The sequence below is a fragment of the Solanum pennellii genome, chromosome 6 (assembly GCF_001406875.1).
Source record: "Solanum pennellii chromosome 6, SPENNV200".
NCBI classification, from domain to species: Eukaryota; Viridiplantae; Streptophyta; class Magnoliopsida; order Solanales; family Solanaceae; genus Solanum; species Solanum pennellii.
The window spans coordinates 57,972,970-57,996,289 of NC_028642.1; the positions used below are offsets into that span (position 1 = coordinate 57,972,970).

General features: G+C 31.9%; 5 protein-coding genes and 1 non-coding gene across 6 annotated transcripts; 4 read left to right on the forward strand and 2 right to left on the reverse strand.

Annotated features, from left to right (window-relative positions):
* Positions 1–962: 962 nt before the first annotated feature.
* On the reverse strand, positions 963–2,426 carry LOC114077513 (uncharacterized protein DDB_G0290685-like). Its single transcript, XM_027917469.1, has 5 exons — positions 2,340–2,426; positions 2,183–2,211; positions 2,005–2,113; positions 1,867–1,922; positions 963–1,776 (listed from the first exon to the last, which is right to left on the reverse strand). The coding sequence occupies exons 1-5, from the start codon at positions 2,424–2,426 to the stop codon at positions 1,095–1,097; spliced, it is 963 nt and encodes a 320-aa protein (XP_027773270.1). The 3' UTR covers positions 963–1,094.
* Positions 2,427–4,070: 1,644 nt separating this feature from the next.
* TRNAV-AAC lies at positions 4,071–4,144 on the forward strand. Its single transcript has one exon. It is a non-coding gene; the product is annotated as a tRNA-Val (tRNA).
* Positions 4,145–7,330: 3,186 nt separating this feature from the next.
* Positions 7,331–11,270, forward strand: LOC107022497 (zinc finger protein ZAT9-like). The gene is made up of 2 exons (XM_015223098.2): positions 7,331–7,806; positions 10,605–11,270. The coding sequence occupies exons 1-2, from the start codon at positions 7,362–7,364 to the stop codon at positions 11,141–11,143; spliced, it is 984 nt and encodes a 327-aa protein (XP_015078584.2). The 5' UTR covers positions 7,331–7,361; the 3' UTR covers positions 11,144–11,270.
* Positions 11,271–11,805: 535 nt separating this feature from the next.
* Positions 11,806–15,380, forward strand: LOC107023823. Its single transcript, XM_015224635.2, has 6 exons — positions 11,806–12,135; positions 12,238–12,296; positions 13,530–14,546; positions 14,620–14,685; positions 14,773–14,971; positions 15,086–15,380. The coding sequence occupies exons 2-6, from the start codon at positions 12,294–12,296 to the stop codon at positions 15,148–15,150; spliced, it is 1,350 nt and encodes a 449-aa protein (XP_015080121.1). The 5' UTR covers positions 11,806–12,135; positions 12,238–12,293; the 3' UTR covers positions 15,151–15,380.
* A 2,387-nt stretch (positions 15,381–17,767) lies between these two features.
* Positions 17,768–18,485, forward strand: LOC107020992 (probable histone H2B.1). The gene has a single exon (XM_015221555.2). It carries the CDS (start codon positions 17,849–17,851, stop codon positions 18,287–18,289), a length of 441 nt encoding a protein of 146 aa, XP_015077041.1. The 5' UTR covers positions 17,768–17,848; the 3' UTR covers positions 18,290–18,485.
* Positions 18,486–21,120: 2,635 nt separating this feature from the next.
* On the reverse strand, positions 21,121–22,700 carry LOC107021418 (NADH dehydrogenase [ubiquinone] 1 alpha subcomplex subunit 2). Its single transcript, XM_015222075.2, has 3 exons — positions 22,540–22,700; positions 22,330–22,436; positions 21,121–21,420 (listed from the first exon to the last, which is right to left on the reverse strand). Exons 1-3 carry the CDS (start codon positions 22,623–22,625, stop codon positions 21,317–21,319), a joined length of 297 nt encoding a protein of 98 aa, XP_015077561.1. The 5' UTR covers positions 22,626–22,700; the 3' UTR covers positions 21,121–21,316.
* Between the last annotated feature and the right edge of the window lie 620 nt (positions 22,701–23,320).

A 23,320-nucleotide genomic window follows, 5' to 3' on the forward strand; every position in this document is an offset into this window, starting at 1 on the left:
CGGAACGATTTGAAACAGAGCTGAAGAAGCCATTTCAAAACAGAGCTCTTCTCAACTAGAATTCAAGAATCAAGAATTAATATAATTTCAGTTTTAATTTTCACCCATTTTTCGTTTTCTTGGATTCTCAGTGATCACCAACTCCATCCTTGGTGAGTAGTTTGTCTTTTCTTTCCGTTGATTTTTCCGGCTTTTATATTTCTCTTACAATTTCTTCTTAATTCTTTAACTGAAAAATGATCAAAAATATTTTTAAACTATTCGAAATAACTCATATATACTCTTGAACTATATTTTGGCTCAAAATACCCTTTCCCTTAAACTATAAAATACCTTTCATTTAGAACTTATGTATTTTGTAAAATCGTTCTAAGAAAATGGAGAAATAAGGAAAAAGAGTTCTATATTCTTCAGTATATAGAATATATTAGTATAAATATAAAATATATAAATTTACTAGTATAAATATAAAATATAAAATTAAGAAAATAAATAAAGTGATTAAAAGAATTTGAGGGGCATATCTGTCTTCACATAAATTAATCTCGTGATATTAAATTCTATGTATTACTAATACGACCAAATGAAATGTATGAGTGATACATCTTATAATATCACGTACTAAATTTGATATTGTACACTGAAGGTCCCCGGTTCGAGTCCGGGCAAAGCCATTTTTATTTTTTTTTAAACTTTTCCTTTATGTGCCAAAACTGCAACTTAGTTAAGAAGTCAGGATCTTCTTGTTGAGACTTTACTAGTGAGAAATAGAGTTGTTGTGGTGAAGGAAAACTCTACTACGAATTCACGCCAAACGGAACTATAGATGAAGGAAAATTCAAACATGTAAAGAGTTCATTATCAGTTGGTTTATTTCAATCAGCAATTTTGTATCAACAGATTAAAATAAAACTAAGCACCATATGATATCAAACATGTAAAATGTGCAGTGTCAATTGGTTTAGTCCAACCTGAAGTAATGCCATATGTAAATGTAATCTTAAAACAGAACATTGCACAATTATGAATTATAGCATTTTGTATATGCAGAAAATCAGCATCTGTATTATCATCTATTCCATCAGCCACTTGATCTATTTCTTCCTTTGTTTCATTGGCGGGCCTCCATCTTGATCATTAGGACCCTGTTCATTACCGCCTCCATCTTGATCATTAGGACCCTGTTCATTACCGCCTCCATCTTGATCAACATTTTGCTCATTAGCACCTAAATCGTGTTCATTAGGAGCCTGTCGAATATCCCTTCCATCTGGATCATGATTCTGTTCATCACTGTCTCCATCTTGATCATCATTTTGCTCATTATCATCTAAATCTTGTTCATTAGGAACCTCTTGATCACCACCTCCATCTTGATCATCATTTTGCTCATTATCATCTAAATCTTGTTCAGTAGGAACCTCTTGATCACCGCCTCCATCTTGATCAACACTTTGCTCATCAGCACCTAAATCTTGCTCAATAGGAACCTGTTGAGCACCGCCTCTATCTTGATAATCTTGTTCATTAGGAACCTGTGGATCGTCGCCTCCATCTTGATCAGCAGTTTGCTCATTAGTGCCTAAATCTTGTTCAGTAGGAACCTGTTGATCACCGCCTCTATCTTGATCAACGTTTTGCTCATTGGTGCTTAAATCTTGTTCATGAGGAACCTGTTGATCGCCGTCTCCATCTTGATATTCTTGTTCAATAGGAACCTCTTGATTACTGCCTACATCTTGATCAACATTTTGCTCTTCAAAATTAAGCATGTCACTGCAACAATATACTCATTTGTATCAACCCTTACAAGTCATACCCCTTATGTGTACACTCTCAATTTGCATATTGTAATTAGAAACTTACAATCTCAAATGGAATGTTCCTTCCATAACATACAAGCTCTGTTGGATGACTTGAATCTGGAGAAACAAAAACCTCAGTATTCAGAAAAAATTCTTCATGTTCATGAAAACAAAATGCTCTTTAATATTAGTATCTTACATATTTCCACCCGAGCATCCTTCCACATTGGACACAGTAAGTATTGGCTACGGTATTTGCATCTTGTCGGTGATGATAATTCATGTCGATTGATACTTCAACATTAAACCTGCATATATAAAGGTTTGTAACATATAAAGGTTTGGAATATCAAATTGCATGAAATCATGAGACTTACACCCTATCAAAGACCCCTACTTCCCACATCTGCAAAATGTACGTAATAAGTTGATTATGTGCTTTGTCAAGAAATATAACAGAGTGCTGATTAATTTAAGCATTGAATCTAAAATATTGAAATCAGTAGAAAATTCAGACAAAGAATAATTCCATACAGTAAAATAGAGATCCTCGATGAATGCAACTCGAGTTCTGCACCCACCGCAATAGATGGAATCACAATCATCTGGGATTTCCTCCATTCTTCCACTACAAGAAAAATATTGATATTGAATAGAAAGGGAATGACAAGAGAATGCTGATATATATAGAAGGGCCACTTCTTGATTAACCGTTAATTACCAAAGAAAAGAGGGAAATTTGAACCCCAATTAAACAATTTATTTTATTTTTCCCATTAAGAAGATTCTTCAATTTACCCTCCAATTGATATATTTTTAAATTTTACTGTTGCATTTCGTTTTATTCTTCTTTTCCTTTACTTGCGAGAAATACAGTTGTGTTTCAGTTTTGCTTAAAAGAAAGAGCAATTGTATTTCAATCTCAAAAATTAGAGGTGATAAAATTAATCGATAAAAAATGACCCGCCCATTTATTAAAATGCTCAGCGTCAATCGCTTTTCTTCAAAATGAAGTAATATTAGTATGTACTGTAACCCAAAGCCAAAAAAGAGAACAGAATATCACACAGTTCTGCAACATTAGCAGGCTATGGATGTAAGCATTTTTATCAATAGTTGATTCAAATGTTTGCATTTAGAAACAGAATGACAAGAGAGAATGTTGATGTAGAAATGGGAATTAATGAGAAGAGAATGCTTATATATATATATACATATATTTCTTTAGTTTGCAATAAATCTAGGAGTTGAAAAGACTTTTAAAAAGTCATAATCTAACTTTTGCTTAAAAAGATTCCACTTATAAAATGGGAAAAATTATGCGGTTAAGCAAATTTGTACTATTTAATTAGTCATCATAGTTATAATTTAATATAATTATCACTCGTGACTAACATTAATCATTAATTAGGTGGATGAGTTTGTATGATTAGCCACATTTGTATAATTCGCAACTAACAATTCTTCATTTGATTTGCATTTGTATACGATAATTTGTATTTGTATATTAAGATGATTTCCTTTCTTTTTTCAGATTTATCACCATATACATTCAATATTTTTTGTATGACTTTTAAAAGTTTCTATAATCGCGTAGTTTTGGATTTTGTATAATATAATTTATATAATGTAATTTGTATAATATAAATTGAAAAATTATTTAAAGTTCATATGTTTATGTATGTATTAATTTGATATTTCAAGTTTTATTATATTTGTGGAATTTCAGACTTTATATTACTCAATTATACAAAAACACGGGTGAATTAAACAAACGTACCCGCGAATTATACAAATTATGTCCCTCTCTCGCTCGCCTCTTTCAATTTCGCTCGTCTCTCTCCTCCCTCTCTCAATCTCGCTCGCCAGATATGCAAATACATATGTATACTAGTTACATATATTCAATTATCTAAACGGTATACGTATACAATTTGTCTATCTCTCGCTCGCTACTCTCCTCCCTATAACATGTAACTACGAATCATAATTAATAAACTATAGCTATAAAATGTAATTAAATTATTTTTGAGTGACTATATATGCAAAAGTTCTCCTATAAAATATACTTATGGGCGTACATTGTAAAAAAATGAAATCCCAAATCATAATTGTTAGAGAATTTAAAACTTGAAATTATAATCTCAACTTACCATATCCAAACTTTGATTTGAAATGATGAAACAGTAAATTCACACAAGATTGAGGGGGAGATGAACAGGCAAAATTAAGTCATATAACAAGTAAAGTATTTTCTATCAGCAAGGTTTCGTGGTGTAGTTGGTTATCACGTCAGTCTAACACACTGAAGGTCTCCGGTTCGAGTCCGGGCGAAGCCATTCTTTTGATTTTTTATTTTCCTTAATGATTATGTAATACAATCACAAAACAGAAAAGGAAAACAGAGTATCACACAATTATGACAAAAATGGAAAACAGAATATTTGGATTATAACATTTTGTATATCAGCATTCACAAAGGAGGGAAAATTTAACAATTTAAAAAACATTCTTCAATCCAACCTCTCTCAAAAGTATTTTTAAAAAAACAAACTTTAATTATTTATTTATTTTTTTAAAGAAAATTCTCATTAACTTTTGAAGAAATGAGTTAACTTAGAAAATATTTTACCCAGTTAAACATGAGAAAATTGAGAAATATTTTTCTTCCTAACATACTTTAAGATTTTATTTAGAATTTAGAATTTATTATTTATGTTTAATTAGAATTTGTTGGTTTTATATGTTTCTAGTCCAAGTTTACTTTTAGTTATATTGAAAAAACACTTGATTCTTGGATAAAGAGCTCTCTTTCGACTCAAATTCTATATTTTTGAGTTTAGAAAAAATTATTTAATATATATAAATAATTCGTTGAGGATTAAGTAAACAACGGAGTGTGTGAGAGAAGTTTCCATGTAAGTTTAGGGATATTAATATCAAGTTGGGGGGCGGGGGCCAATTAGACACTTCTAGAAATATTCTAATACTCTTTCGGTTCTATTTTATATATATATTTTTTTTCTTTTGCACTTCCATTAAGAATTAATATAATTTTATTTTTTTATTCTTATTTAATATTTTCTTAAAGTAACTTCGTAATAAATGGTGAATACATTTTCAAATTAATTAACTACTCTATGAAGAATATAATAAACAAAATATGATAATTTACACATTAATTTTATAAAATAACAAATATTATGATCCAACTATTTTGTAAAAAGAAATGACATATAAAATGAAATCGATGAAGTATTTTAGAGACTCTGTGTAAAGGGAAGTTATTACTCTATACTACTCCCTTGTTTTCTACTTAATTTAGTTAAGATGTGTTTCTGAGATTGTGGTTCTTGTCCGGGGTACTTGTGTCTTTTCCCCCTTTTTTACGTTTATGTCTTTAAAGAAATTAAATAAGTTCGAAATTGTATTTTTATCAATGTAATTGTATTCTTATTTAATGTTTTTTGAAAGTCAAGTTTTCAATAATAAATCTGAATTAAATTATGGACATGAATAAATTAAAGACTAATTAGTTTTTCTATGTTGTTCAAATTCATACTTTATGGGTTAATAACTTTCAAAGATAAAATAGAAAGAGTAATAGGAAACATCTATTTTTAACAAGTACAATGAACGAAGAGAGTAATATATATTGCTTTTATTATCCTTGAAGTTTCTTTATTGACATTTGGAGCCGTGGGAGCCTAGGCAGACAATATTACTAGTAGGTTGAGTCGTTACATATTATCCGTGAAGGTGATTATTGACATTTGACAAGTCAGATCAGTACAAGTATTACAAGGGATCTCTATAGCTAATTGAATTGCCCAAGAAGCAAGGACTTATCTATTGAGCAATTTACTCGGAATATTTCAACTTGTGGACCAGTTTTGCATTAACACAGTCCTTTTTTCTTATCTGTATTCACAAGAAAAAAAATATTAAAAAATAGAGTTTAATTCTCAGTAAAATTATAAAGTATCCTAAAATCAAACACTTACCCTCCATATATGAGAGTACGGAGCCTAAAGGGTACAAAATATTAACAAAAATTCCAAAACGGTATATAAAATTTTATATTAACCAAAACGGCAAAATCGCTGCATCAACAGCGATTTACTTCCCCGGAAAAAGCAAAATCGCTGCCGAGGCAGCGATTTTGCAAAATGTGAATTTTTTTTTTAAAAAAATGAAATCGCTACCTAGGCAGCGATTTTTAAAAAAAGAATTTTTTTTTTAAAAAAAATGGGGAAGTCGCTGCCTGGGCAGCGACTTTTATAAAAAAAAAAAATTGAAATGTGCAAGTCGCTGCCTGGGCAGCGACTTGTATAATTTTTTTTATTTTAAATTTTTAATTTTTTTTTCTTAAAATAAATGTGGAAACAATGTGGAAATTTTTTTTAAAAAAAATTCTTTTTAAAGCAGCAATTTTATAAGATAAAAAAAAAGTTATAATATTTTTTTTATAAAATTGCTACTTTAAATTTTATTTTTTAAAAATAATTATTTGTGGAAAATCGCAGCGATTTTCATATTTTTAAAAAAAATTATAAATTCGCTGAGCGATTTACATATTTTTTAAAAAAAATTATAAATCGCTGCGTACGCAGCGATTTAAAAAATTTATAATTTTTTTTAAAATATGAAAATCGCTGCGATTTTCCAAAAATATTAACCAATTTATAAATTTATAAATTTTTTAAATCGCTGCCTACGCAGCGATTTATAATTTTTTTTAAAAAATATGTAAATCGCTCAGCGAATTTATAATTTTTTTTAAAAATATGAAAATCGCTGCGATTTTCCACAAATAATTATTTTTAAAAAATAAAATTTAAAGTAGCAATTTTATAAAAAAAATATTATAACTTTTTTTTTATCTTATAAAATTGCTGCTTTAAAAAGAATTTTTTTAAAAAAAAATTTCCACATTGTTTCCACATTTATTTTAAGAAAAAAAAATTAAAAATTTAAAATAAAAAAAAATTATACAAGTCGCACATTTCAATTTTTTTTTTTTTATAAAAGTCGCTGCCCAGGCAGCGACTTCCACATTTTTTAAAAAAAAAAAATTCTTTTTTTAAAAATCGCTGCCTAGGTAGCGATTTCATTTTTTTAAAAAAAAAATTCACATTTTGCAAAATCGCTGCCTCTGCAGCGATTTTGCTTTTTCCGGGGAAGTAAATCGCTGTTGATGCAGCGATTTTGCCGTTTTGGTTAATATAAAATTTTATATACCGTTTTGGAATTTATATTAATATTTTGTACCCTTTAGGCTCCGTACTCCCATATATGATTCAAACATATTAACTATAAGTGTTTTATTCCTATTTTTCAACATCAAACCTTTTAGTCTCCTAAATACTAAAGGTCAGTCTAAGTATACAATTAAATTTATAATTCAGAGGAACACCATAAATAAGGAGTGTCGGTTTAAAAAAGTCCTTGTCTCTCTTTTTTTTTCTTAGGGCACAAGAAACGAAAAACGTCACTTAATACTCCTACTATATATATATAAAACCCAGAGAACGACTGGCAGACTATTATATTGTCATGATGACGATAAAGAGGAGAAGAGAAGAAGAAATAGTAACAGTGGAGACATTCGCCATGGCTAATTGTGTTAGTATTTTAGAGAAGAATAGTTCACTATCACGTCGATTTTTCGAGTGCAAAACTTGTAAGAAGCAGTTTGAATCGTTTCAAGCTTTAGGCGGACATAGAGCAAGTCATAAGAAACCGAAACTAGTGGTATTACCTTCAGATTCGATTAAATCTAATGCGAAGAAACATGAATGCTCTTATTGTGGTGAGGAATTTGTACTTGGACAAGCTTTGGGTGGGCATATGAGAAAGCATCGCGATAAAACAAAGGAGAAAAATACTTACAAATCTTCTGAAAAGAAATTTTGCTTAGATTTGAATTTGACACCCTATGAGAATGATCAGTTGACGTTGGGGATTATCCCCGCCTGTACAGTAGTTCATTCTTTATTGTAGATATTACTACTTATTAATTAATTGTTTCTTTATTCCTTTTCTTGGTCTGTATATGAAAACAGATACAAATTTTGTTTTGTTCCATTATATATATTACTTCCTTCCTCAATAAGCTGCCTGCGCTTTTGCAAAACAACTTGATATGTTTATAATGGATTTAATTCAAAAGTAGACACATGCATACAATACCTTGATTAATCGGGTTTTAAAATGGATAATGAAAACATCTTTGATCGCAGAAAATTCAGATTAATCAGATCGTCAGTTTAATGATTCACTTTTTATGCCATATTCATGTCGAATTCTCAAAAAATAATTGTCAAAGGCTGAACAACGTAACATAAGATTAAAGAGTCCTTTTTCCGGCAGATGGCTAGTCTATTTAGGTTTTTGCTTATTAAGTATTTAAGGAAAATAGTGAGCAATTATTAATGCCCTTCTTTTAACTTATTGTATTTAATAGTAATAATAATTAATACCTTCCTCTATTTCAAAAAGAATATTCATATATTTTTTTGTCTATTTTAAAAAAAATGATTTTATTTCTTTTTTAGCAATACTTTAATTTTAATTTTTTTATATAGCATATTTAAGATTATAAAATTAAACGATATTTATATATTTAATATAAAAATATTATATATTTACTATATTAAGTATAGAATTATTTACCATCCAAAAGATTATAGTAGTATATAGTGTGTGAAAAATGAATCTTCGAACACATCTTAAGAACACGGTTTATAAGGTGGCTAGTTTGTATGCACATGCACGTAAGCAGTTGAGTCATTATTTCTTAAGTATGAAGGAAACTCTATGTATAATAGTGTATTTAAATGGATAAGCGTGTCACGTATTGATTCATATATAGTTTTAGAGTAGAAAATTACTTAATAGAGTTTGTCAGACAACTAATTTGGTTTGAAATTTGTTATTCATTCCATATTACAAGTTGGAAAAGATATTCCCAACCCTACGTACCTTGAAAAATACTTCGAATTGATGTGTTTATATAATATTATTAGGAAATATTTTTTTACTTTTATTTTAGGTTAAAATTAAGTGTTCATAAATATCTTTTTAACTTACAAATACTAGAAAAAATGTTTTAAAATAATTTTAGTTAAAAAACGCTTAAAATGATCCAATTAAAAGGCGCTCTAGATTATTTTTTTTCAAATTTATAACTTGTTTTAGTTTTAAATCAAATGCTTAAAAACACTTTGAAAATTTATTCAAATAATATGATAATCTTTTAGAAATGTTTTAACTTAAAACTCTTAAAATAAGTCCATGCAAACAAATAAATACTAGCACTAGCATATTCAGAATTATTATTAATAATTTATTATTGCCTCATTTCATGATCGTATTTTGTGATTTGTTAAGTTGACGTGATGTTTTACGAGAGACATAATTTAGTGCTTTATAGAAAAAATTAAAAGACAGAGAAGATATATGTTATATTATACTTCTTCCATCCATAATTAATTGCCATAACTTTTATTTTTAGAGTAAAAAAATAATTAATATTTTGAGATATATTTTTATCGTATTAATATACAAAAAGTTATAATTTATAATATTTTTATAATTTTTAAAATATTTAAATTTCTTATTTAAAATATTAAATTAATATAATTTAATTTAACTTTAAAAATTAATTAAATTAACTTTCAAAAAATTCCGAAAAATAAAGGTTGCAGAGGGAGTACTTTGGATACTATATAGTATACTAAAGAGACTAGAGACCAACTTCAATACAAATTTCATTGATGGTCCCAACTCCCTATTAACTTGGCTGCCAAGTTACTACATCCTTCACCTCCCAGTAAACTCCAATAAGGTCTTCTCTAACTTTTCAAAAAGAAAATTATAATTTAAAAAATTATATCCTAAATTGCGTGAGACTTGTCAAGAAATTCAAAAAAATAAATAAATTTTTTAAATTTCGTAATCTTAAATAGAAGTTATATCAAAAGTATTAAAATATTTTTTCTAAAAACATATCATGAGAAAAGCTAAAACTAAAATATTGCTAAAATAAATAAAAAAAATTCTTTTTTAACTAACTAAAAAAAGCAGGCCATTTTTTTAAAACAAAAAATTTCCCCTAGTTAAATCTTTTGTAGTAACCATCGGAGGGAGAAAGACACTAAAAGACGATTATTCAACTATTATATGAACTAACTTCCATTAGTCTCTAAATTTTGATACAGTCATGTAGTAACTTTTTATATTCTTAAGTTATAGATTCATATTTCTATTTTATTGTACTTTTTTTTTTTGCGATTTAAGATAAAGAATTTTTTTGCACACAGATTATTACTCCTTTTATCTAGTATTGTTTTTCAAGGTTTCTATTTTTTGAGTGAAACAATAAAAAATTTAATTAATATTTTAAGGTATTTATTCATCATATTAATAAACAAAAAAATTACAATTTATAGTATTTTTCATATAGTTTTAGAATAATTTTTTGTAAATATCAAATTCATGTAATCTAATTTAATTTTAAAAAAACGCAACATAACAAATAAGTATGTTACATGTATTTGATCATGTCAAACCAAGAATAATTCTGGAAACTTCGTAGAAGGTCACTTTATGGACTCTTCCTTGTGCTTTAAACTTACATGAAAATTACCTAAAAAACACATTCATATTCGATGATTTCAGAAAACGCGTCGACATTACTGTTACCGAAAATCTCCATACACTACTAGCTTTTGCGTCATTAATCATTATTAATAGAACGCGCAAATTGTAACTATAAATATGTGAAGCAATTGTAAGCCCAACCAAGTAGATCAGTATTCAAACTCAGTAGACGATTATCGAAAGCTTCTTATTTGTATCAACTCTTCATAATGATAAAAATTAGAGAAGACAAGGGTGAAGTGGAAGCACAAGCAATGGCTAACTGCTTAATGCTTTTATCATCCATAGATCGAGATCGTCGTAATTCATTTGAATGCAAAACCTGCAAAAGACGCTTCTCATCTTTCCAAGCGCTTGGTGGCCATCGAACGAGCCATAAATCAACGATTGATATCGGAAAATTTCTTCACGGAAAAATATCCAAAAAACGCAAGGTTCATGAATGTTTAATTTGTGGAATGGAGTTTTCTATGGGTCAGGCTTTAGGTGGACATATGAGGCGTCACCGTGCCCCTGTAAATGAAATTGAACATTCGGCCAAAAGGATACCAGTTTTGAAGAAATCGAATAGCAACAAGAGAATATTTTGCGTGGATCTTAATTTAACTCCTGATGAGAATGATGATTTTCACTTTTGGCCTATGGCACCTGTACCTCCATTGTTATCCTCTTAGGACTTAGCTAGAACTAGAAATATCATTCGTTTTAATTCTTGTGGGTATATTCACAATTTTTGTTATCTATTTACCTTAATTGATCGGATTTACTTATTTATCGATGAGTAGATTTATTTACAATGAATTTTATTACATGCATGTTCAATGCGTTAAAAGACGATTTTCTAGTAATACATAGAGATCTTAAATTTATATAGGCATATTTATATTCATAGAATATAATTATTGTGAAAAGTCATATACATTAAAAATATTACTATTATGAAAAATCACTTTATTCATGAGAAAATACTATTATTATGAAAAATTATCTCTTAAATTTTATAAATATAATAACTCTCTAGAAATAATATATAGGAGGGAATTGCTGGTATTTTCCTTAACATGAATACGGACCCACGCCATCTTTTTCTTTCAATTTATACTTCATATGTTTTTTTTAAACATGACGTATTCATTATTACTATTATGCACGCAAATATAATAACATTTGCTACATGATATTTTATACACAGAACAATGTATTTCACTTTTATTATCATCAAACAGTATATTTGTTTAATTTTAAAATAAAAAATGCTGCTGCATTTTTTTTTATTTATAATAAAGCACAATCTCTTCAGTTTTCCAAAAATTATGGTAGTTGTACGAGATAGTGGTAGGCTCCATTCCATGGGATCATCACTAATTGACCCGGAAAGCCCAAAATATCAGGAGACCAAAAGCTATGAACGGTTAAGATTAATCAGATCAAACACACGTGGACGGTTAAAGAAGCGGTAACTGTATAATCTGATAGTGCAGGTCCATTCACAATTCTATGGTCTCAGTCGAGAGCCGATCGTCTGCTCCTCACTCACCATAACAACTACTCTGCCCGTCCCCCCCAAAAAAGAGTAAAATATCTACTTCAAAACCAGAAAATCGCCGCCGATGATACCGCCGGGAAGTTTACCCGGCCGTTCCTAGTTTCTTCTCCATGTAAAAAGGTATGATCGTCTCTTTTCTAATTCGTAATTACGCTTTAGGGATTGTTAATTTTTGAGATGTTGATGATTTTTCCATTCTATTTTTGCTGAATTTGAACTTAGGTGATTGTTTTATGAGCATTTGTGGCTGTCAGGTTCGTTGAAGTAAGAGCTGTAAGATGGTGAGTGTTTCTAGTGTTCATTAGGAGCTCCATACTGGATACTCTGTTTGATTTTGTTGTTCTGATTTTATCGGAATTTCTAGTGATATTTAATTAGATAGAAAGAAATAGCTGTTAGTTTCCCATTGCTAGTTGTATTGAATTGGACCTTTCTTTTGTCTTTAAGCTTCCATTTGGCAGCTCGACGGATATTTAGATGTGAAACTTATAATTTTGCTCTGTGACTTTCGTGGTACTTTACTCAAAGTAAATTATACACTCAGTGACAAAAATGAATGGTGGTTTTGTGGTGCAACGGTTAACTATCCTGATTTTCAGTATAAATTCATATCAAATTCTTATTTCTTACAAAAAGATTGTCCTTTTGCAGCTCTTCCGTTCTAAATTTTCACATTTCATACCACAAGATTAAAGGACATTTTGGTACATTCTACGTATCTTTAGTTTAATATCACGAGATTCAAAAGTTTTATTTACTTTCTTAAACTTCATGTCAAGTTACCTAGTCAAACAAATTGAAACGGAGGGAGTAAAGCTCACATATTTACAAAGAAGATAGTACTCTTAAGGAAATTGTAAGATTGTCATCCTTTTTGAGACAGGAGTATTAATTCTCTATGATATTTCAGATGTCCAATCAGTGGATCGATCCAATTTCTTTCTCAATGAGTGGGATTAACAACCAAATTCTGTCTCAATGAGTGCAATTAGCTTAACCAATCCAAATTCTGCCTCAATGATTTGGATTAGTTACCCTTAAGAAATTTCGTTTTTTGGTTTTGCATTATTCTTGTACTCAGTGGTGAAATGCGTAGTTTTGCCATTTTCTGCACAGCTCTAGTCCATTTCTTATAGCTCAAATGTCAGTAGGGATCAGTATCAGTCCCTGCCTCAATTCAGAAAGAAAAATAGAATGAGAAAAATGTGATCTTGGTGAAATGTTCCATCTGATGTGTCCATACTTGGTATGTGCATCAAATATCAGATACCTATTCCTTGTGTGGGTATTGCTAAGAGATTCTTGGCAGACCATCATGCTATTCCCCACCGCACCCCCCTTCTGCACTCGTTTTATTTCATTTTTCACTTGCTATATTGTAATTCGCAAACCCTGCCCACCATTCTTGTTTCATTGTAATTCCCAAACCCTGCCCATTGTTCCTGTTTGTGGTCAGAGATTTATACTGTGATGAATCGACTTTGTCTAGTTCATTCATATCAGATCTTTTCCAGTCTTTCCATGACAAGGACTTTTGGATACCAAAATGTGGTGGACATCTATCTGATGGAGAAGCAGTTTTTGATAGCTCATCAAGAATCGACGTGAAACGTGCTCACCAATTGTTCTCCAGTACTGCTGAGACAGAGTTATTTCCTAACAAGAAACAAGCTGTCCACACTTTACTAGGCAAATCAACTTCGGAAATTGCAGTGACAAATTCTACATGTTGGGAGGCTGCTTCTGATCTTCCGTCAGGGGCAAACCAATTCATTGATAGATTGTTTCGAGTTGATACCACCAGACAAGTCGACTTGACCGAGAGAAGCACAGGGACCTCCACCATAAGGAAAAAAGTGATTGAAGACCAAATTGGAGATGATCCATTAGTTGGTTTGTCAATGTCTTACACTATTGACGAACAACAGATATGCTTAAGCGACAGTAGAATCAGAAATCTTAATGTTAATCAGGTGGAGGAGTCAGAAAATGCTTTTCATTCACCGATTGAAAACAACATTAATATGTCTATCAGTCAGGTACATAATAGGACAAGTGAAACATCCTTTCTATCCATGGGTCAGGCATATGGGAAGGAAGATGAAAGTCAAACCTACAATCCTGGAGATATAAGTAGATCCATCAGATCCAATGTTGAGAAAAGTCACAGCACTACACCAATTGCTGATTCATATACCAGAGGGGATTCCGACACAATATTTGGATTCGAATTGGTGTCTGATATTGATGCTCTGGCAAGGCCAATTAGCGGTTACGATTATTTACATTATCAATCGTCAGTTGACGCATCAGAATCACATTGTGACAAGCATCTGGATGGATCAAATGGTAGTGCAGTTGATTTCTCCTCTCAGACATCAAAACCTAGGACTGATTCCTTGCCAAAAAACAAATCAGAGTCTAAACATGCACATAAAGGTGCTCCTAATAGCTTCCCTTCGAATGTTAGAAGTTTGTTAGCAACAGGAATTCTTGACGGTGTACCAGTAAAATACGTCTTGTCCCGGCAGGTACATTTTACTCTATTTAATTTTATAAATTTTGCTGCCAGCACCTTACCTGCTATCTTCCTGTGTGTTATAGGAGCTTCGTGGTATTATAAAAGGATCTGGATACCTATGTGGTTGTCAACCATGTAACTATTCAAAGGCAAGTTATTCACTTTGCTTTTTCATTTGTTTTATAATTATATATTTTTCCTGTGTGGTAACTTTGCAATGGTATACACATTTGAAGGTGCTTAACGCCTATGAGTTTGAGCGTCATGCTGGTTGCAAGACAAAGCACCCTAACAATCACATATACTTTGAGAATGGGAAAACCATCTACCAGATAACCCAGGAGCTAAGGAGCACGCCACAAAGTTTGTTGTTCGAAGCAATTCAAACCGTGACTGGTTCCCCCATCAATCAAAAAGCTTTCCAGATCTGGAAAGGTAATTATATCCCCAATTGTTCCTAATTGGATCTCTCTCTCTCTCTCTCTCTCCCCCCTCTTTAATCTACTATTTGATACATATGATTCGTATTGAACTAATTCTCATGATCAGAATCATTTCAAGCTGCAACTCGAGAGCTCCAGCGAATATATGGGAAGGAAGAATTGAACCTGTAAGTTCAATGTTGGTGGATCAATGATAATATTAAGAACATCCTCTGCCCGTGTAAAATAGAAACAAACAACTATTTTAGTCAGCCAATGTGATGTAAAATATGTGCATATGCTTCGGCAGTTGTAATTGGACTGTGCAAACGTTTATGAACAAATATGTTCCATATCAAATAGCATCGATGTGCCATTTTCTCCTTTGTTGATTGCATCAACAGAATTTGAAGTTCTCTTCAGCCCCATTTTGAACTAAGGGTCTGGCGGAAACAATCTCTCTAGGTTTGTGTATAAGGGTGAGTGTTTCCTTATATGATTTCCTGTTTCCATTATATAATTTTCATTCTTAAAGACAAGAGACAGCTTTGGACACACATTCAGTCTTGATTGTTAGTTGGGAGAATCAACACTTAAGGATTGTATTGATAATCTTAATTGTACATCATTGGTGCATTGCTTATTAATACGACAAGAAAACAAATAGAGGCATCCTCATCCTCCACTACAATATGTATGAGAAAATTTGTGAATTTAAAGTGTGAGACAATGTGTTGTCCTAATTAACAACACCACATGCCAATTAAGTAAGACATGGCTTTTCACTCTTCATGGAAAACCAGTAAGTATTACTATTTGTCTAAAGTGATGAATTGACTACTAGAGTAGACATTATGATCTAACATTTTTTTAACTAAAAATAAATTAAAAGGGAATATTCATGGAAGCCAAATTATGACTAGAAGAGGGATTTGTCTTAATTAATTGGTCATTGGGGAGCAAATGTTTATTTGTTTTGAATATAAAAAAGAAAAAGTTGAAAAGGTGGAAGCATATGCTTAGAAGATCCTCTCTCCACCAAGTAGCAATTCACTTTTTTAAAAAAGTTCAAAATAAAAAATTAGGGCTCTGAACTAATTTCCTTGCTCTTTTCTTTAAAATCCTCCCCTCCTCCCACTCTTACTCCTTCATTTTTTCCTCCTTTCCCAGTTCCTACAACAATGGAAAATAAAAAAGATGATGACGACGACGATGGTGATGGTGATGATTGTTCTTCGTGATGACGCATGATCAAGTATCTTTTGTTGGGCAACTACTAAACCCTTTGGCAATGCATATTATTATGCAGTTATAAGATATATAGGTACCAGTTATATATCAAGATTCTGAAACATACTTGTTTTTCTCTGCTTTACAATTTTGGTGTATCCAAATTTAGCTGCAATTAATGGGAATGTAATGTAATTCAACAGTACTATTCATGACTGAGAAGTTTTCAATTGTTTCCTTGGATCTCATGTTTCGATCTTGAAGGATACTCTAAAATATATATATATATATATATATATCTACCTTATTTGATGATATATATACTATGGTGGTATCGCACGAGCAACTAAATCGAACATGTATTATTGAAGACAATGTTTGCTTTCATCACAGAAATTAAATTCCATAAATTTTCACATATAATTTATGGAATATAATGCGTCCAAAACGATCCAGTGTTTTTTCATATCTCATCGGAATCTCTAACCATGGACCTCTGCTATTGCAAATATTATATTCCCACTAAACAAACTTAATTTCAATGTCAATTAAGCCCAAAGGAAGGAACATCTTTCACATGATAATTACCTTTTAATATTGTTTATCCCAAATGGTTTGGAAGTATCTCCATCCAAAAAGAAAAAGATTCAAATGCAACTTATGGGGCATTTTGGACCTGAGAAGATCTTGTTAGCAAGTGTTAAAGTGTAATATATGTATGTATACATTATATAATAATTTTGTAGATATGCCAAATATACACACTTCCAAGTTCCAATAAACATTGATCTTTAGATACTAGTGTAAATTTTCTCATGGCAACAGTATCATTTGCTACTTCTCTATTCAAAATTCGTTATCCTGAGAGCAATTCCATTTTGGACTCCTTCCATTTTCCCTTTTGTTATCTGCCAAAGTTATCTTATTTTTGTAGAATTAATCAAATAATCGTTCCTTCATTCACCTCTTTAAATTGAAAATAGCACACAAATACATACTCATTCCATTTTTTTTAAAACAAGACCGGATTTGCTTTGACACGAAATTTAAGAAAATAAAAAAGATTTTTGAATTTTGTGGTCCTAAATTAAAATTATATGAAATGTACAAAACTATCTTTTAATCTTGTGGCCTGAAACATGTCACGTGAAAATTAAAATTACAATATTACAAAAAAAAAGAGAAAAATAATTCCTTTTTAAAAAGAGATCATTGTTTTTTAAAGAGACCGAAGTAATATATATAACTCATATAGTATAGTATAAGACTATATATATAATCTATATTGTTAAACGGATAGTAGGAGTAATATACATCCCTTCTAATTTTTCCATAATCCGCCAAAATTTCAAGAATTTTAGAGAACCGCCAAAGTCCAAGGCGTGACAAATGTAAATTTCCCAAATTCTCCTTCCCCTAAAATAAAAAGGCGCAAAAGTTAAAAGTGATCATCACCGCATATTTATCCTCACATGAGAACATAAATATCCAACGTTCCATATCATGCCAGGTCATCAATCCGCGCACCTCCCCTTTAACCAATAATATTTCACCTCTGCCCCTATATATACATTGCACAACATGACCCATATTAAACCATCAATTTACTCTTGAACAGCCGCTTTCAGTTTCTCCTTTTTTATTTTCTCTTTCAATTCCAATGGCACCAAAGGCAGAGAAGAAGCCAGCTGAAAAGAAGCCGGCGGAGGAGAAGAAGTCTACCGTCGCCGAGAAAGCTCCGGCAGAGAAGAAGCCAAAGGCCGGGAAGAAGCTACCAAAGGATGCCGCTTCCACCGAGAAGAAGAAGAAGAAGGCCAAGAAGAGTGTTGAGACCTACAAGATCTATATCTTTAAGGTGCTAAAACAGGTACATCCTGATATTGGGATATCTAGCAAGGCTATGGGAATCATGAACAGCTTCATCAATGACATTTTTGAGAAGCTGGCTCAGGAATCTTCTAGATTGGCCCGTTACAACAAGAAGCCAACTATTACTTCTCGGGAGATCCAGACTGCTGTGAGACTTGTGCTTCCTGGAGAATTGGCTAAGCATGCTGTTTCTGAGGGCACTAAGGCTGTTACAAAGTTTACTAGCTCTTGAAGTTCTGATGAGTTAGAATAGTTTTTGGGTCCATCCTGTTATTTGAATTTCTATGGTTGTTTAGAATTAGGGTTTATTTGTATTACTAGATACAATTTTACTATCTTCTTTCGTTTTTGTTGGTGAACTTTTGGATCATCTCGATCCATTGTGTAGTTCAGATTTGAAATACAATCCTTTGATGAATCTGTCTCAATTTTCTGTTGCTTATTTTTATGCTCTTATATCATATCTTGTACATTAATTCACCCAAGAAATTCTGGAGTTGAATTGAAGTGGCAGCTTTTATGTTCCAATGGCATTTGTCAAAGATTGATACATATAGTGAAAGTCGAAAAACTCTTAAATCTCGTCTAATTTCTAATACTAGAAATTTCCCCCTTTTGCTCCAAGAAGATGATATATTGTCCTTTCATTAATATTTTGTTTACCTTTTTTTATTCCTATTCCATTTTCAACAAGAATCAGTTGATAATTACTCCTTTTTTCCCGTTCTGTCAAACCTGTTCATCTTCCATTTTCAACAGAGTAACTCATTTTTCCACGTTTTATTAAACCTCTTCATAACTCACAACTTGCATCACCCATCTCTGCTTCAATTTTGTTCGTTTTCAGCTAAGGGGAATTCCTTTCTCCTCCAGTTCAATGTGTCTGATCGTTTCTATCTGTGCCGTTTCTGCCAAAACCACCTTGCTGTTTGCAAACATTTCAGTTTCAACTACTCGGTAATCTTTTCCCCTTTCGTATTTCTAAGTATTCTTGAGTCAAATTCTTTTAGTTTGCAAGCTGAATAATCTTCGCCTTTTATTGAAAAATGATGGCTTCCATTGTTAGACAAGTTTTGATCCTAAACACATTTTAACAAGCCGCCAACATTCTATTCTTTCTTTGTCATTCATTTTGTCATGCCTACTATTTATCGAGTTTGAGCAATTAACAGTTCAGGAGGACCTACAAGTGCCATCTTGTAATGCCTACTATATTTATAAATGAAAACGTTTACAAGTTCTCTATACTTGCTGAGTAACTCCATAAGTAAATGGTGCAATGATGACAGTTTCTATTTCAACTATCTCACCATGCCGTGTTTTTCAGGTGTATTTGATGAAGTGTAAGTTTTATTGGTTCTAATATCTTGGGATAGTTTAATGGAAACTAAACTGCAAGATGAAATATGCAGGGTGAAAGTGCATGTAAACGAAGCAGAGAAGCTGAGGCAACTTGGTCCTCACACAGTTGCGGATGTCTACTGTAACAAATGCGAGAATCTACTGGGATGGAAATATGTAAGCTACAAAAATCCCAAATTTGTAAAATTCCATGAACCAGCAAAATTATCTGACATGATCCCTTTTTTCAACCCCTTCCAGATTGAAGTATATGAAGAGGATCCAGTCGCAAGAAAAGACATGGTTATGTTGCAAAAGTGAGATTAATATGCTACAAACTCATGATTTCATATCGCATAAAATTGTTAATCTTACTTTTTCTTTTATCCTTTCACAAGGGGAAGCTGCAGGAAAATCAAATAGAAGAAGCAGTTGAACCTATAGCAAATGGAACAACGGGTGTGCCAGTAGTTAAGGAAAAATAAGCCTATGGTGGAAGATTCTAGCAAGGAGATCTCTTGAAGAAATCAATTAACTTCTACGAGAGAAACCTTTGAATGCCTGTCCTTTACTTTGTAAGTTTACCATATTTTCACAAGCTTTTCACGTTTCCTTTATTGCTATATGTACCCTGATATGGCACTGCAACAACCCCCACCTGAACAACAAAAGAGGATTTATACACTAGTTTCTTTTTGCCAAAAGGGATTTATACACTACTCACACAATTCTGGGATGTTTTCTATTGTAACCCATGATAATGTTGTCTATTGTAGCCTCTGAATAAGGGCTCTTGTGCTGTTTAGCATCAGTTATAGTGCAGATGTGAAGTTGCAACTCTGATTCTATGGAGTCTAAAGTACACTCATAAACACCATAACCAGAACAACCCATTATAGTCTATCCAACTTGACTTTTATATCCTTATATTTATCCCGGTTCTTTGATACTGAACCACTATGTTTTATTTTCCGGAAACTGGTGAAGCTCCGAAACTGTAACTGTACCACACAGTATATTATACCTCATTGAATGATTGTTTTCCCCTGTCTCTGCGAAAGAACTCCCTAGTTTCATCGTTCTTTCCCAACTAAAATCGAGAGGGCTGTATCACATCAAGATGTCGATTCGTTTTCCGCAGCCAATGAGATGATATCAAGGACCAACCTGGCTCATAAGCATATTTTCTTGGGTTCTCAGCCTTAGCCAAGTAGATTGACAGAAAGGCTTATATTGGGGAGTTTGGAATTGCCTGTAGTCAAGCAATTCTGCATATCAAGACTAAGAATGAGATTTCTTCATTAGATTACTGGTGCTAGCAGTTGCTCAACAAAGAGTGGGTGAAACTTGCAGAGCTTAAATATCAATATTTCAGGCAGAGGGCAGAATTCCCATATTTCCTATACAGTCTCCTCTTTATATGTAAAGACGAAGATTGTAAACATGTCAATTCTCTCAAACTCATGAGTCAAGACTATAAATCAAGGCTTACCTCCTGGAAATTCCTTAATTGAAGATCAATGTCTTCTTCAGATTTCATTTCTACCTTAGTACACAAGATTGGAGTATATAGCTAGCAGCTTTTCATTTGCCTAAGTGCTATCTCTACGCATAGATTAGTGTCAACTCACATTATAAGAGTACACGAAACAAACTGGGACTACAAAATTTTCAACCGCAACAACATTAAATGCACAGAAGGAATAACGTTTAACTTCTAATGCTAGCAACAAACGATTTCAAACATTTTCATTTCAACAGCAAATAAAAGCCAAAATACCCAGGATTTCAGGTTTATGAATGTTTTTTTGATTCATGATAACTTGCACCAAAAGATTATTTTAGAAAGCACAATGTGAGGACAGAACTCTACAAAGTGCCGAATGCAAAGAAATACAATTCTGCAGACCCAATGCCATCAAGATTTAAGGGATGCCCCTACTTTTCCAAGGTCCTCAAGTGCCTTTGAGATTTGCTCCTCGGTCAATCCCTCCAGTCTGATGCCCCTTTCAACTCCCAGGTCTATAAGCATTTAAAAAAGTAAAATCCATGAATAGAAGTTCAAACCACAGGAACAGGGTAAAGATCACTTTAAATAACTGACTACATCAGATTTGAAATTAACTTTGACTTTAAAGAAAACCGAAAATTACACTTCATCAAATTTGTCCATAGGAGAACGTAGCAAACATTTGCAATGGTGTCAAATATCGGTGAATCCTTTGAATCATAGCAATGGAAAAATCAGTAGATACCAGGCTTGGAACATCTCACCACACGCGTACTAAAAGCGCGATCTTGAAACTAGAAACTCTGGTTTAGAATAAATGAGTGGATAGGCTTGACTCGAAACATCCCAAAGAGGAAAGGATGTATAAAATTAGAACGGATTGAGTATCATTATGAGAAAACGAGATATTCTACATGCCTAAAGACCTAACCACGGTAAGGTCCATTTGAAGAAATGAAGAAAGTCTCACGTTAATGAGATGGGTGGTCTCATTATAAGACTTGAACAACCCTTCTCCCCTGGAACTAGAGGTCAGACCTAATTTTACAAGTCAATTCATTATACTCAAATCTTAAACACTCTCACTACATCTGTTACATCATCATAGAATATTTCTTTAGAGTCGCATATCACTCCTTCGTGCTTATTTGTTTTGATGTGAACTTCATTATACAATTTAGGAATAAGATTTCTATCAATCCCTTACCTGATCAAATGTTAATAGGTTATTTACCAAAAGTCTGCTTATAAGTTTCAATTAAGCTGGACCTAGGAAAAATGAAAATGTAACAAAAACAATGAAAATGCTACCAGTCAAACGCAAAGGAACAATTTTTTTGTGTGTGAATTGCCTAATCAGAATTTCAATATGCAAAGCTGGATAAGATTCTGCCGAGGTATAAGAAAACCGAAATAATTACCATATCTCGCCCAGAGCTGAGGCTCGATTGAACTGGCCTCACGAATCAAAATAGGTAATTTGGGGTTTTGGGTCTTGAGATCTCTGTAATTCTTCTCAATGAAAGCCCTACATAAAAGATGAAACAAATTACTCGGGATTAACTTATCACTCTATCAATCAATCAATCAACTACATTTCATCGCAGTACTCATAAAAATTGTGAAAATACCTAGTCGCAGCACTTTCAGATGAGGATGGAGAGAAGAGGATGCGAAGCTCCTTCAGGTTCCGAGAGAGATTTGATCTCCACGCCATTGTTGCACAAATTCACCTTCAACTATCCCTAGGCAAGTATAATAAACCAAAAACGGTGATTTATGCTTTAGCGGTTGTACTCAAGAATTTTATTGACGAATTTAACCTTATACTAAGGGTGGGCTAGTTTTTCTGAATCTGGACTTCCGAGGGATAACCAGTCCATTGGGCCAAGTGTGGTTATTACAAAATAGATGTATATAGTGTGATTCATATATATTTGATATATATAACAAATTTTGCGAGGCTCTCTTTTTATTTAGTGTATTTGATAATAAAAATATACATATCTAGATTTATCTTATTCAACAGATGGCATAAAAACTCTTAAATAGTGGTAATATATATATATACGGTGGTAGAGTATGTCTAATTATGTAGGGTGGTCGCCTTCAAAAATTTTTTTAGCCTTTATAACAATGAGTGACCATTCATACTTTTGCCTTGTATAATTTGGTCTGTCTTTGTCTTATTCTTGTATGTATTTGCATTTTCTTCTATTTTCATTTAATTTTTTTTCTCATACTACAAATGTTTAATATTTTTGAGTGAATTGTATATCAAAAAACTTAAAACTTTGAGAAAATTTCACATCTAAAATTTAAGACTGCTTAGAGGTAATGTTGAGTTCATCAAGATGAAATAGTCCATGAATACTTAATGTGTAGTCACTATATATTTCATGTATATTTAAG

Excerpts from the sequence above, each read along its gene's own strand:
- LOC114077513 (XM_027917469.1), bottom strand. The coding sequence starts at position 2,426 with ATGGAGGAAATCCCAGATGATTGTGATTCCATCTATTGCGGTGGGTGC. Across the intron at positions 2,212-2,339 it reads TCGAGGATCTCTATTTTACT|ATGTGGGAAGTAGGGGTCTT; the intron begins GTATGGAATTAT and ends TACATTTTGCAG. Across the intron at positions 1,923-2,004 it reads GGATGCTCGGGTGGAAATAT|ATTCAAGTCATCCAACAGAG; the intron begins GTAAGATACTAA and ends TTGTTTCTCCAG.
- LOC107022497 (XM_015223098.2), top strand. The coding sequence starts at position 7,362 with ATGATGACGATAAAGAGGAGAAGAGAAGAAGAAATAGTAACAGTGGAG. Across the intron at positions 7,807-10,604 it reads AGTAGTTCATTCTTTATTGT|CCCAACCAAGTAGATCAGTA; the intron begins AGATATTACTAC and ends AGCAATTGTAAG.
- LOC107023823 (XM_015224635.2), top strand. Across the intron at positions 14,547-14,619 it reads AATACGTCTTGTCCCGGCAG|GAGCTTCGTGGTATTATAAA; the intron begins GTACATTTTACT and ends TGTGTGTTATAG. Across the intron at positions 14,686-14,772 it reads AACCATGTAACTATTCAAAG|GTGCTTAACGCCTATGAGTT; the intron begins GCAAGTTATTCA and ends ACACATTTGAAG.
- LOC107020992 (XM_015221555.2), top strand. The coding sequence starts at position 17,849 with ATGGCACCAAAGGCAGAGAAGAAGCCAGCTGAAAAGAAGCCGGCGGAG.
- LOC107021418 (XM_015222075.2), bottom strand. The coding sequence starts at position 22,625 with ATGGCGTGGAGATCAAATCTCTCTCGGAACCTGAAGGAGCTTCGCATC. Across the intron at positions 22,437-22,539 it reads TCTGAAAGTGCTGCGACTAG|GGCTTTCATTGAGAAGAATT; the intron begins GTATTTTCACAA and ends TCTTTTATGTAG. Across the intron at positions 21,421-22,329 it reads TCAGCTCTGGGCGAGATATG|ACCTGGGAGTTGAAAGGGGC; the intron begins GTAATTATTTCG and ends AAATGCTTATAG.